Source organism: Hermetia illucens, chromosome 2 (assembly GCF_905115235.1).
Source record: "Hermetia illucens chromosome 2, iHerIll2.2.curated.20191125, whole genome shotgun sequence".
Classification (NCBI taxonomy): domain Eukaryota; kingdom Metazoa; phylum Arthropoda; class Insecta; order Diptera; family Stratiomyidae; genus Hermetia; species Hermetia illucens.
This window is the reverse complement of record NC_051850.1, coordinates 76,405,437-76,419,171: the sequence shown is the minus strand read 5'-3', so window position 1 is coordinate 76,419,171 and position 13,735 is coordinate 76,405,437. Positions and strand designations below refer to the sequence as shown.

Sequence of the window (13,735 nt, the reverse complement as noted above, 5' to 3'; positions counted from 1 at the left end):
AGCCCGTGTTAGTTTTGATATTTGATGAAAAGGTGGGGATTGCGTGGGGTTGAAAGTAATCATTTCTCTAACGGACCCATTCTCGGAAACTACCCATCCGAGAAATCTGAGAAAAGTGAGGAGGCTGCCACTGTATGGTGCCTAGGCTCCGAAATATCCTCCATATCGATACCTGTTCAAATAAAGTTAATAATAGTATACCATTATACTATAATTTTCAATAATTGACCACACACTTAAAAAAGGGGTGAAACATTTTTTCGTGCTCTTGGTCCGGTCTTAGCTTGTAGAAGGGAGGTTTCCGATCTGTTAGTTATTTGAGTATTAGTATCAATAACTCAAGCCAGACATATGACTACATACATATACTCTGGCAAAAAAACATATTTTAAAGCTTTTAAATATGTTTTCCGTTAAAAAACGAATGTATTTTTAATTTTCATGTTATATGTTATATGTATATGGTTTTGTAGCATATCTTATAAAGAATTAGATGCGTATTTGCAAATTTTGAAAAAAAAGTTGTCATAAAGTAACTACTGTCATTATTGCCATTTTTGTCAATTTTTGGGGGCAAAGCAAGTGCTCAAAACAGTTTTCAATTTACGTAGATGTACATATGGATATGTATATATGCTTTTGTGTACGGAATAAAGCGAAAATACTTGGGTACTATTTACTCATGTGTATGCTTCAGTATGCGGTAGTTCACACTGCATTTCTGGATCAAGAGAAAACGATTGATCGTGCGCCACGAAAACTCATCCGGTATGCTTTGTGGCAGCATCGAGTGGCAGAGGAGCTGGTATCCTGCGTTAAAATTCTCAGCCACAACCCGAAAAGTAATGTTGGAAATATGGCGGGTATATCAAAACCGCTTCCCTGTTGGTGTTCATCAAGGAAGCGCTCTCTCACCACTCCTCTTTATTCTTGTTGTGGACACTGTCACACACCTGTCACCTCGAACCACTTGTTCAAAAATGGAATGATCCCCTCATACAACACAGTCACAGTCTCTCTTGAATAAAATACAGTTTTTGACGACTGACCGAAACACTGATACGCTGGATCGTGATTTGAAACCTCTTGACTGCATCCAGATCAAACTTTGGCCAAGCGAAATAACGCAATCGATTAGGATGAGCCAAGGGACCCCAGGAGCACGAAGACAGTACCCAACACGGTTAAGAGTCGCTCAACAACGTCAGTGCAGTTCTTTGCCTTTGGATGTTTTGGCAGTTATACCGTCAAGCACCAGAGACGGAAGACCTAGGCGTCATATGGTTTGGACAAACCAATTCAATAAATTTATCGTCCGTGCCTATTACCGTGTTACGGATTTGGAACGGAATCCATCGGGGTGATAGTGAACCGGGTTGCCCTACCAACTAGACAACAAATCTTCCAAGAGGTGACACTTGAGCTCGGTCTGGAGACATCAACTTACTAGACTAGTCAAAGGAACAACACAAGTACTCCACCTGCAATGCATTCCAGCAACCCAGTAGTCAAGAGAAGCTTAGCAACTAGGGATGTCGACCCAATTCATAATGAGGCTTTGACTGCATTTCAGGTTGCATTCACAGAGTATGCTGAGATTCTCCCAGACGCCAGGCCAAGGATCAGAAAACTAAAGTTTACTTCGGCAACTACTAACATCATTGCTGCCGTTGATAGAACAAACAAAGGTTCACAGCCTGAACTACGTTACAGCTGCCACGTTATTCGCCTCCTGAATCAACATCTTGAAGCGAATAACAGAGGTATGCGCAGGAGGACTTTATCGTTCTGGGTGTTTTGGCTCAACAAAAGAGTCGAAAAGTTGAGAAAGGAGATTGGTCGTGTCACGCAAGCACTTCTTGGAAATCCATCACCAAGAGCGCACAGATGCATTGCCAACATCATTGGAAACTACCATCTGTCCAATGATATGTCAATCGAAGAAATCCTCGAGGCGCTGAAGCAAAAAATTACGGTATGCTCCAATCGCATCCGTAGGTATCAAAAGAGCTTTCAACGAGGGACAGACAACACTTTGTTCCTCCAGAATCAACCGGGATTTTATAAAAATCTCACCAACTCAAGGGGGAAAGTGACCTCGATCTGGATCAGGCAGAAGACTTCTGGAGAAGTGCTTGGAGCGGTTGGGCGAGAAGGAGTTCCGTGGGCAACCAACCTAAGGATAGGCTGAAGGCAACATCCAAAGGCCCGCATCACAGCGATGATGCATTTCGGCTACACGGATTATGAAGCACGCTCGTTCTTCCTTCAGAATCAGAAGTAGATCGGGTCTATTGTGATTAACACCGTGGTCGGTGGAAATAATGTGATCCCATAGTAGTTTGACCCGATAATTTTCCAAGATTCTCTGCGGATATACTTATAGTAAGGATGGCAAGTTGCCACTAAGTTATACTTCAGTGCAAGGTTTTGATGAAGAATCTTGCAGACGGAGTTATGACGACTGGTGTACTCGGTACAGCTCAACATCCCACATGCAGATGTTATGTTCTGGATGGTCTCCTCTTCACAGTTGCATAACCTACAACTGTAATTGGTAATTGAGGAGTCATGGAGGATGAGCCGTTTGTAATTTTTTGTTGGAAGCGGAGCATACTGAATTGAAGTTAGGAGTTCTTCGGTTTCATAGAAAAGTACACCACTTGTCAACCACTTGTTGGAGGCTTCGATGTCAATGCCTGGCAACAGCAAATTTTTTATATGGTCTCCGTGCTCCAATTTTTCATTACTGCTCAGAGGAGAAGAACATTCGGGTTAATTTTGTATCAGCGTAGTACTTGTAGTAACCACGAGTGTGATATGGAATCAAAGGCGGATTTATAGTCGATGTAGGCTGTCGAGATATTTCATTTTTGGTAGACGCCCCTGCCTCACAGCGACTGTATCGATTATAACCTGCTCTTTACAGCCTCGGAAACCTTTTGCGCATCCTTTTTGCTCCTCAGCCATCAATTTATGAACGTCAAGATGTTTTGAGATGTTCGCGCACAGAACTGAAGTGAAGACCTTGTAGATAGTAGGAAGACAAGTAATTGGTAAAGATTTTGAATGGCAAGAGACACTCTATTCCTTGGGGGTGGGAAAAGTTATCCCCTTGGTAAAAAAATGTAGAACTAATTTCGAATCGTCATTCATGTGATTAAAATGATTTGTCAATGCCCTTCGGTTCTCTCGAACCGTTTCAGCCAGAAGTTGTGAATCTTATCAACTCAGGCCAGGCGTCTTCCAATAAACTGCCCTTTTCGAGGGCTGCTTCTACGTCAGCTTCAGTAATGTCGGGCATGGTCGGGGAGGGCTTCGTATGAACGCATAATTTTTATATATTGGACAGGTTGTAGTTTCCAATGATGCTCGATCTGTGCACTCTTAGTGATGGATTTCGTAGAAGTGCTTGCGCGCCACGACCAATCTCCTTTCTCAATTTTTCGACTCTTTTATTGAGCCGAGAGACCCAGAACTGTAAATTCCTCCTGCGCATACCTCTGTTATTCGCTCCAAAGTGTTGATTATGGAGACCAATAACCGCTAAACTTAAAAAGGTCCTTTAGTTGGAAGCTTTATACTGGAAAGTTTGGTGGGAATCGTACTATTGTCAACAAAGGTATTACGAGGTAAAATCTCAGTATCACATCAAATTGAATATCGCGTATATCCAGCGTACATACATATATACTCTACTATGTATAAGCGCAGGAAAAGTAAGAAAATATAGCACGACAAACGGCACAAAGCAAATTTATAATATATGCAAACCCAATATGTACATTACATGCACATATAAAAGTTGTTAACGCAAGAGACAAAGTTTCAGGGCGCAGTTACAATTTTGCCTGTAACTTTTTTTATATATGGAGTTTCTGAAAACGGGTTTGGGAGTATACTTCCCCGATATTTTAGAACAAATTTATGAAAAAGGTTGGCTTTTTCCGATTTAGGAAATTAATGTTCCCTTAAATAAAAATTTACTTGACCAACAATCCTCAAGATTCTTATATCAAACAAAGCAGAAACTTTCTGAACAGCTTAATACCTTTGGCAATGATTATCTATGGTGACCGGAGGGAAATCGGCTTGTTTTCTTAGCCTCTTTTATAGCCAGGTAATTATTTGAAATTGCATGTCAAAGAAAACCATGCTAGCGTTGGTTCAATGTATAAAATACTTTAACTGAGTTTAAGGAGGCTAAATAGAGTATAGTTGGAGTTATTTCGCTATGCTAAATCTTACCTGTCTCTCTTGATGACAGGTCCCGCGACAAGCCTAGCAAGAAAATGCATACAATGTCACTAGAAACAAGATGATCGGATTGAGTCAAAAGCCTTGGAAAAATGCTCAGACTTCAGTCGACGTGGCAGGACGGGCCCCAGTTCTGTCGGGCAAGGGGGCAAGGGGCAAGGGTTCTTGACGCATGGACGGCGTCAGGACGTAAGCAAGTTAGTCCGAACAAAATAAATACGTGTCTGCACGCTACGGGAAAGACCGAGGAACTCGCAACAGTCCTTCAGAAAAGGGGCATTGGTATCTCCGCTCTGCAAGAAACCCAATGGTCTGGAGCCAAAAGCTGCGACATTGAAGCGAATGGCTGTAAACTTCTCTATTTTGGTAGCCCACTCACTCAATATGGTGTTCGCATTGCCATCTCAGAGGGTTTCCGTGATGCTATTAAAGAGGTCAGACGATTTGGTGATCGGCTGATGAAGCCCACTATAATATCAGCTGATCGCACTATTCACTTCTTCACCGCGTACGCATCACAAACAGATCGACCTGATGCCGAGAAAGATGCCTTCTGGCAACTTCTCGATGAAAAGACTTGTCACGTGCCTGCTGACGACTATATCATCTTTGCTGGCGACCTTTATAGTCATGTGGATGAAAAGGTAGGCGGTAATAGGTGCCATGGGGGAAAGGGGTTCGGAGCGCGCAATGAGGGTGGCGAGCGTATAATCGATTTTGCGACACTCAATTGTCTCAACTTCCTACATTTTATAGTGGGAACAGTGAAACCCAAATCGACTATATTCTCATAAGACGCCGGCATCTTACCACCGTCGCTGATTCCAAAGTCGTTCCCTATTAGACCATCACATCCTCACCTCAACATCGGCCGTTGATTGCCGTCCTGCAAATTAACCCACCGATAAAACAGCGTGAGGAACGCACTGGCACGCGGCACATTAAATGGTGGCGATTTGGTAAGAAGAAAGAAGAAATGATCTCACTTTCACTATTACTACCATTACGAATGTGGAAGAATCGTTGAACCAAATGAAAGACACGATCCACAAAGCGGCCTCTGCAACTCTCGGAGTCACCAAGCCGGGTAAGCGGTACATCAACCCAGATACTTGGCTTTGGAATGACGATGTTGACATGAAGGTCCGTGAAAAGAAACGGTTCTACCACAGGATATCGAAGACTTCTGTTCCGTTAATGACAAGAGCGGTACTTTGCTCACCAACGGTCGAGCCGCAACGGATAGATGGCGAGAATACTTCGAGTGGATTTCACTTCCACTATCATTGCCGATATTTGGAGAGGTTCAACCTGTCAGCGCATAGTCGAAGAGGCAATAAAACGAATGAAATCGGGGAAATCCACAGGGCCTGACGACATTGCATCTAAACTCTGTAACGCAAACAGCTGGAACCCAACACTGTGGCGCAGCGAAATCGTCGAAATAACCGTGAATCATGTTCATCAAGGAAGCACCCTCTCAGCACTCCCCTTTGTTCTTGTTATGAACACCGTCACACTGGACATGCAACGTCCAACGCCTTATACACTGCTTTAAGTAGATGATGTTTTGCTAGCATCACATAGCAAAAATGATCTCAAGCAGCTTATCCAAAAATGGAATGATCGCCTCAAGCAACACGGTCTCAGATTAATAATAATAATAATAATCATTGGCACAACAATCCATATTGGATCAGGGCCTTAAAGTGTGTTAGACCACTTCATTCAAGACCGAAACGGCGCCCTACAGTCAGCATTGCGCTCGCCCGAGATTATTACCCTGACTTAACTCAGGTACTCATTTATAGTTGAGTCGACTGGTATCCGACGTCAAATCACGATAAAAATCCCACTGCCATCAGTGAGATTTGAACCGCGACCTTCCGTACAATAGCCTTGTGCTCAGATTGATTCTGAATAAAACTGAATTTTTGACGACCGATCCCCATGAAGCAGGCACAATCGCTGTCAGTGGCCGTGATCTGCCCAGAACTGAGCGATTTGAAAACCTCGGGTCAACGCTATCAGCCAATGGAGAACTCCGTTATAAAATTGCTTCACGTATTACCGCAAACTGGATGAAGTGGCATTCCACAATTGGTGTTCGTTGTGATCGACATAAGAACGAATATCTCAAATCTAAAATTTACCGCAATGCCGTCCGTCCGTCCGTTGGCCGACTATAAAAGACAATGAACGATTCTTGCGGTAATGGACACGAAGATGTTGCGTTGGACTAGTGGCGTGACCCGATTTGATCACATTCGAAATGAGGATATCTGCAATCGTTATGGGGTTGCACCAGTCGTGAAAAAATTGCGAGAGAGGCGTCTTCGATGGTATGGTCACGTAATTCGCGCTAACGATAATTTACTTGCCAAGATTAGTCTAAACATCGAAGTCGATGGTAAGCGACCAATAGACAGGCCGAAGCAACGGTGGCTTGATACGCTGGATCAGATGGAGATGGAGATCAGGAATTTAATAGAACCAAATTGCGAAATCAATCACGACGAGCCGACCCCGCTTATGAACGGGACAAATGGTGAAGAAAAAGAAGAAAGGCTGCTTCCGATACATGAAAGAAAGAAGAAAGAAAGAGCACATACATTGTTTTTTCTTGAAATATGGTGATGTTGAATATTAAATGAAAAAACTGCTTGTTTAGAACGACTCAGCTGTCAGTATTGGTTGCAGGATCCGACTAATAAATATAATGGGTTACGTTCCCAGAATTTATCGAACCAAAATACAATACAAATTAAAAAAAAACAAAAAATCTTAAAATCTTTTCAAAATGCAAGAGCATTCCACGCATTACTTGAGATATGATAATATTCCATTGCATTGACGATTACTGAGACTGGAAGAGAGAGCCTTGGTTTGCTTTTCCTATACATGCATGGCTATGTGGGGTATCAAATAAAAAGCTTCAATGAGTTCTTTTCCAAGCAGAAATTACTGAACGGAAAAATCTGAAAAAAATTATGCTGATCCAATTAGATCGTAGGAAGACCTCAAAATATCTATCGTCACCATATCTACCCAAATAAAGTTAATATAATATTACTATATTTATTATAAATAATATTTTTTGTTGAGGATGCTGGAAGTCCTAGGTTCGCACCCACTTAGTGACGGACCGAACCACTTGGGGAGGAGCTTACTCCCTCTTTTGTAGTTCCCGGACTCCTCGTTTTTTGAGTTAAACCCAAGTTTACAAAAAAAGGCAAAAAGTTGACTGACGGTTTCGTCCAGGGCAGAGACAACTCATCAGCCGCTGCCTCACCTCTGCCCTGGGAGCAGCGTGACCGAAAGTAACGATAGATATTTATTATTACTATATTTTTCAGTAATTGACTGAGACCCATCTTAAGTTTATCCTAGAATCATCAATTTTTCCCTTTAACAGAATAATAAGTTTAGTTTAAATCGCACTGTTGCTAACAAAATTATAATAGGGCACAATGGTCGCTAGTGTGCAAATTTACTGCAATCTAAGACTTTGAATGTCACCATCGCACTAAATAGAAAATAATCTGGCATACTAAATGGATAGACATTACGAGCTACGTACAAATGTGACAAATGTCCATTCAAATGTTTTTGCATAGGAAGTTCACAAAAGCTTTCCTAACTGAAACGGCTAGCTTCGGGTTTCCCGATTTATCTGTAACGGTTTTAGGTGATTTGTTTCGCATTTGCCAATAATGTTGAATTTCTAGTGGGTTTTTGAAAAAAATACACAATTGAATTGTAAGAACGAAACTTTTTATACATAATGTTCTGGTTTGTTAATTTCCCCCCTTACGCCCTGTCGATAAAGTAACTATACAATTCAAAACTAAATTAAAATGTTTCAGCTCTTGTGATATAATGTTGAATCCAAGATTTCTTACATAGAGAAGACGGAAAACCTTTCTTAGCTGTTCATTTTTAAGGTTTTGTGTAAACACAAAACCTTATTAAAATCGGTTTACTGTCTGTCTGTCTGTCCGTCACACGCATTTTTCTCGGAAACGGTTATAGCGATTGACACCAAATTTGGTAGAAAGGTGGGAACTGTGAACGCTCACGCATACAGTGAATTACATCCTTTTACGTCGAATTGAAGGGGGGGTCCCCATACATGCAAAAGGGGGGTATAAAATTTTTTTTCATCAAATATAGTCATGTGGGGTATCGAATTAAAGGTCTCGATTAGTGCTTTTCAAAGCCGATGTTAGTTTTGACATTCTTTGGAAGGGTGGGGAGCGCGGGGGGTTGAAAGTGATCACTTCTTTAAGGGGGCCATTCTCGGAAACTACCCAGCCGAAAAATCTGAAAAAAATCAGGAGGCTGCCACTATATGGTGTCTGGGCTCCAAAATCCATACCGATATCTGTTTAAATAAAGTTAATAATAGTATATTACTACAATTTTTTGTAATTGGTTAAGTTCATCCTAGTACCATGAAAGTGATATAGGCTATAATATAGAGCGTGATCTTACCAAGTTTGGTGGAAATTGCACTATTAATAACGAAGTTATAATACCTCAAATTTGTTGCTTCTTTGAAAATTGAAGACTATGAATGTCAATATCATCCGAAAGTGGATACTCTCACATAATATATGGATGTATTACGTGCTACGTACTAAGAAATACACAAAACCTTTCGTACCTGAAGCGTCCAGCTTCCGGTTTCCCGACTTGTTTAAGGTTTAGTTTGTAAAATAAAACCTTATTAAAATCGGTTCAGACAGACAGTCTGTCTGTCTGTCCGTCTGTCCGTCTGCCCGTCTGTCTGTCCGTCTGTCTGTCACAGGCACTTTTCTCAGAAACGGCTATACCGATTGATACGAAATTCGGTGAGAAGGTAGGACCTGTGGACCCCCAGACATGCAGTGACTGATATCCTCCTACGTTAAGATTTAGGGGGGGGGGTCCCCATACATGTAAAAGAGGGGTGTAAAATTTTTTTTCACCAAATATAGTCATATGGGGTATCAAATGAAAGGTCGATTAGTACTTTTCGCAGCCGGTCTTGGTTTTGAGATTTGTTAAAAAGGCGGGGAGTGAGAGGGGTGAAAAGCGATGATTTCTTTAACGGACCCATTCTCAGAAACTACTCAACCAAAAAATCTAAAAAAAATCATCAAGCTGCCTTTGTACGGTGCCCAGGCCTCAAAATATTCTCCATATCGATATCTGTTCAAATTCAGTTAATAATAGTATATTACCATATTTTGGGGAAAATTGAGTGAAACCCCCCTTAAATTTATCTCAGTATTATAAAAGTTGGTAGTAGTATAAAATATAATATGAAGCATATTATCTCCAAGCTTGATAGTGCTGTAACAAAGTTGCCTTTACCGTGTAAATTTACAACCCAAAGTACTAAATCTGAGCTGCTAAATGCATATTCTTAATGTGCTACGTACAAATGGGATAGTTCTACACTCAAATATACTCACACAAGAAGCAAACAAACCCTTTCATACCTGAAGCGCCCAGCTTCCGGTTTCCCGACTTGTTTAAATTTGGTTACGGTTATTAGTCTGTGACGGTTTAGGAAAATCTTCACGATCTTATCATTATTTGTATAGCCAAGCTGAAGTACAGCCTTATTAATAGTAATAAACCCTGATGATTCTATTTTACATAGACTATAGCCATTACTGAATTATCATCAATTTTTCTTACTAAGAACCGGAGTCTTCGAGGAATACATGTGGACTGGCAAGATTATAGTCTTATACAATAAGAGCTTTGATCCTATGGTGAGACGTTTCGAGCGGAACGTGCGCGAATTTCATCGTTGTAGCTGTTATCAGTTGTGATTTTCGGCTCTAGTTACGATCAATTATCCGCGGTCTCAAAATTATAGTCTCCTATCTTTATTCTTCCCGTTTGCCCAGTGCGATTTGATGTTGTAGGTTGGTTGGTTTATGGTGCTGACGTTTCCACCATATATATTTCGTCTCGCCATCATTAATGTGCAGCCCAAGATCTCGCCGCCTGCTCGATCCGGAAGACGGCAGTTTGTACGCCTCACGTCGTTCTTCCGTCTTACAGAGGATGATTCAACTCGCATTTACCTCAGCATCATGAATTACTTTTTCCACGGAGAAGACGAGTGATAGGGCAAGGGTCTTAGCCCGTTATTTGTTTGAATTGTCTCAAGTGTGATCCTGCTGCTTTGAGCTGCACATTAGCCAGGGTCATCCTAGTCAGTTTTATTAATTTCTTCCCGATACTGAGTTCTCATAAGCGATCTTGAAGTCGATGAAAAGTCGGTGCAACTCATGTCCATATTCCAACAGTTTCTCCATTGTTTACCGCAGAGAGAAAATTTGATATATTGCTGATTTTCCTGGAGTGAACCCTCTTTGGTATAGACTGATGATGTTCTGGGCGTATGGGGCTATTCTACCTAGCAAGGTAGCGGAGAATATCTTATAAATGGTACTCAGCAACATGATACCTCTATAATTGTTGCACTGTGTGACATCTCCCTTTTTATGTATGAGACAAATAATGCCCCTTTGGCAATCGTGAGGCATTGATTGCTGTCCAATATCTTGAGCATAAGTTGACGCTTGGTGTAAATGGTCGACTCCATATTTGACCAATTCAGCTGTAATTCCATCGGCTCCTGGCGACTTATGAATTTTATGCCGATGAATTGCACAAACTGTTTCTTCTTTACTTGATGGTGGCAGTATTTGTCCGTTGTTTTCAGTTCGCGTGACCTCCAATTCGCCGATGTTCTGGTTGTTGAGCAGCTCATCGAAATACTCAAACCATCACCCCAATGTGCCCATTCTGTCGGAAATCAAATTTGCCTCTTTGTCTCGGCAGGATGAGTATCGAGGTGTGTAAGGTTTCATTCTGCTAACTTGTAGGTAAAACTTGCTGGCCTGGTGTGGTTGTTCCCTGTATTTAACGATTCTAAGATCTGTTCTCTCTCCCAGGCTTCTTTTTTCCGTCTGTGAAGTCGCTTCTCCCACTCGACGGAGTTCGTGATACGCCTCCTCGCGTGCCCGCGTCCTTTGAGAATGCAAATTAGTCGGTATGCAGCATTCTTCCGTTTCGTTGCTAGTTTACATTCAGCGTCGAACCAGCCGTTCCGACTTTTTTTACGACTGGTTCCCCTTACAGGTTTACGGGGGACTGTGCTGTGGATGGATTCAGTGTTAACGCTCACCTGATTAGCAGAGGGGATTGCAGGCGGTGTTGTTATTCGAGCCCGGAGCATTATGCCAACGCGATAGTAATTGGAATCTATATTGGACTCCCTATATGCTCTTACATTCAACAAGGCTGAGAAGTGGCGGCGTTGGATCAACAGGTGGCCAATTTGAATGAAAATGGTCCCGCCTAGAGAGGCCGACGTATGTTTGTGAATCACTTTCCGCGCAAACCAGGTGCTTGCAACAACCATTTCGTGTGACATTGCTAATTGAATAATCCGCAATCCGTTATCATTTTTTTATATAAACAATGAGAGCCAACGTTTTGCCTGAATACGGGCTCCGTCCTTACTTGATAGTTAAAATTCCCAAGCATGATTTTGATACCATACCAGAGACATGCTTCGTGGGCTCATTCTACTGCCTCGAAGAAGTCACACTTCTACGACTCTGCAGGTTCTTCTGTAGGGGCGTGAACGTTTAAGAGGCTTATATTTCTAAATTTGCCTGGCAAGCACAGAGTGCACACCGTTTGTTTATGTTTTCAAAGCCGATAACAACAGGTTTTATTTTTTGGCTGACTAAGAAACCTATTCCGAGCACGCCTTCATCCTTCTCAGTCTGCAGCTTTTCTTTAAGAAAGGTCTCAGCGGTCACCACTTGTAGGTGGAGGTAGGGTTTGGTAGTAGAGTCGTTGGTGTTGGTTCCGCAAGTCAAGTCTTATGCTCCATCGTGGGTATTAATCCACGTTTCGCCCTGGGGCCTATACTATCCTTTGATCACCCGAATGTTCGAGTTGGTATTTATAAAAATCTCAGCAAAGAATTGTAAGTATTCGGCAAGATTCTAAGCTGCATCTGAAGAATATGCTAAAATTCGACCATTTTAAAACTGGCATACACTTCAATATTCTCATAAATCTCTACAATTTACATTTAGTGAGGTTTGAGAGAAGCGTTCTACAAAAACAATTGCGTTATATTGTCAACCCACAACGTTTCCAAAATGATATCATTATCAAAGGTATGGATTCGAGTGACACACAATCAATATCTCAGTGGCTGCAAACAATGCACCAGTTAAAACTTGTATCTGGTGCAAGCTGAGGAGATAATTTTTGCAACGTTTTGATTTTTGTAATAAAATACATTCAGTAATGTTCCGTCACGACTTTACAGAACAAATGAATACACTAAAAAAGGGAAAATAAAGTTTAATTCGTAATTGTTTTTGCTAAATAACACAAATAGAAACCGTACATACATACGTACAGTGTGTCAAAAAAGTATTCGTACCTTACCTGTTCCGTGATTACCTTAGGATTTTCATAACCAAATAAACCGGATAATGTTTAGTTTATGTCCCCAATTTTTCTCTATTATCTAATCTTTTGAAATAAAATGGAAATGAAGAAAAAACAAAAAAAAATACACGTCAGTATTACATATATTATAAACGACATTTATCGCCGCTATAAACGGAAACATCGGATCCACAGGCATTCCGCGAAAGACGAATCCGGAGATGTTGGCGGATCACGATCAACGATAAGTAAGCAGCAATCCAAAATTTAGTGCCCCCAAGTGCACGGGTTTTATAATATTTTGGTTAATTTTCTTTGTACTGTATCCAATAGAATGCATATTACGTTCTTGTAAAAAAATAAAACACGTACAACTCCTTTTACCCTCTTTCTGAACACTTATGTATGTACTTTGTATGACGGGGTCAGGATTTCAATTTTGCTCACTGTATGTATAGATATATAAAATGTATAGATATATAATCTACGATCTTTTTAACTAATACATGGATTTCTAATATTGCCACATTTGTTTATTTCAGGTGGTTCTACTACTCTGCCGCTTACGTCCCCAGTATACCTTTTCCCACACTCGGAAATCCCAGCCGCCGCTCCTTGGAATGGTTGCTCTAGCAATCGCATTGCCACCGCCTTCCGTGCATGAAATACGCTTAGAGTGTGACATGTTTGTGACTAGGATTAATTTTGATTTCCGAATAGCACATTGCGAACCAAGGTATGTTTAAACGCTGCTAGTACACTTCGATTTAAGGAAGCTCTAATTTTATTAATTATTATTAGTTTTTATATAGTGTTATAAGTTTATTAGTATTTTTTTTGTCATGGTCATAGTACGTGTATTTAACGGATTTCTTCCGTAAGACAGATCCTCATTTTCCCAGCTCTTTCTTTTTTGCAACGAATATTAACAAGAGAACATAGCCACACAGCTGAGAGCATAACATGAACTTATGTCGATTCTTGTATTCATGTACAT

At 41.0% G+C, this 13,735-nt stretch overlaps 1 protein-coding gene across 2 annotated transcripts in view; it reads left to right on the top strand.

Moving 5' to 3' along the window:
• Positions 1-13,735, top strand: part of LOC119648791 (protein trachealess) — a 178,651-nt gene that overhangs the window by 150,595 nt on the left and 14,321 nt on the right. For both annotated transcript variants that reach the window (XM_038050638.1, XM_038050637.1), the window contains exon 6: positions 13,281-13,474. In XM_038050638.1, coding sequence (XP_037906566.1) covers positions 13,281-13,474 — 194 coding nt within the window. The remainder of the gene's footprint in view (positions 1-13,280; positions 13,475-13,735) is intronic.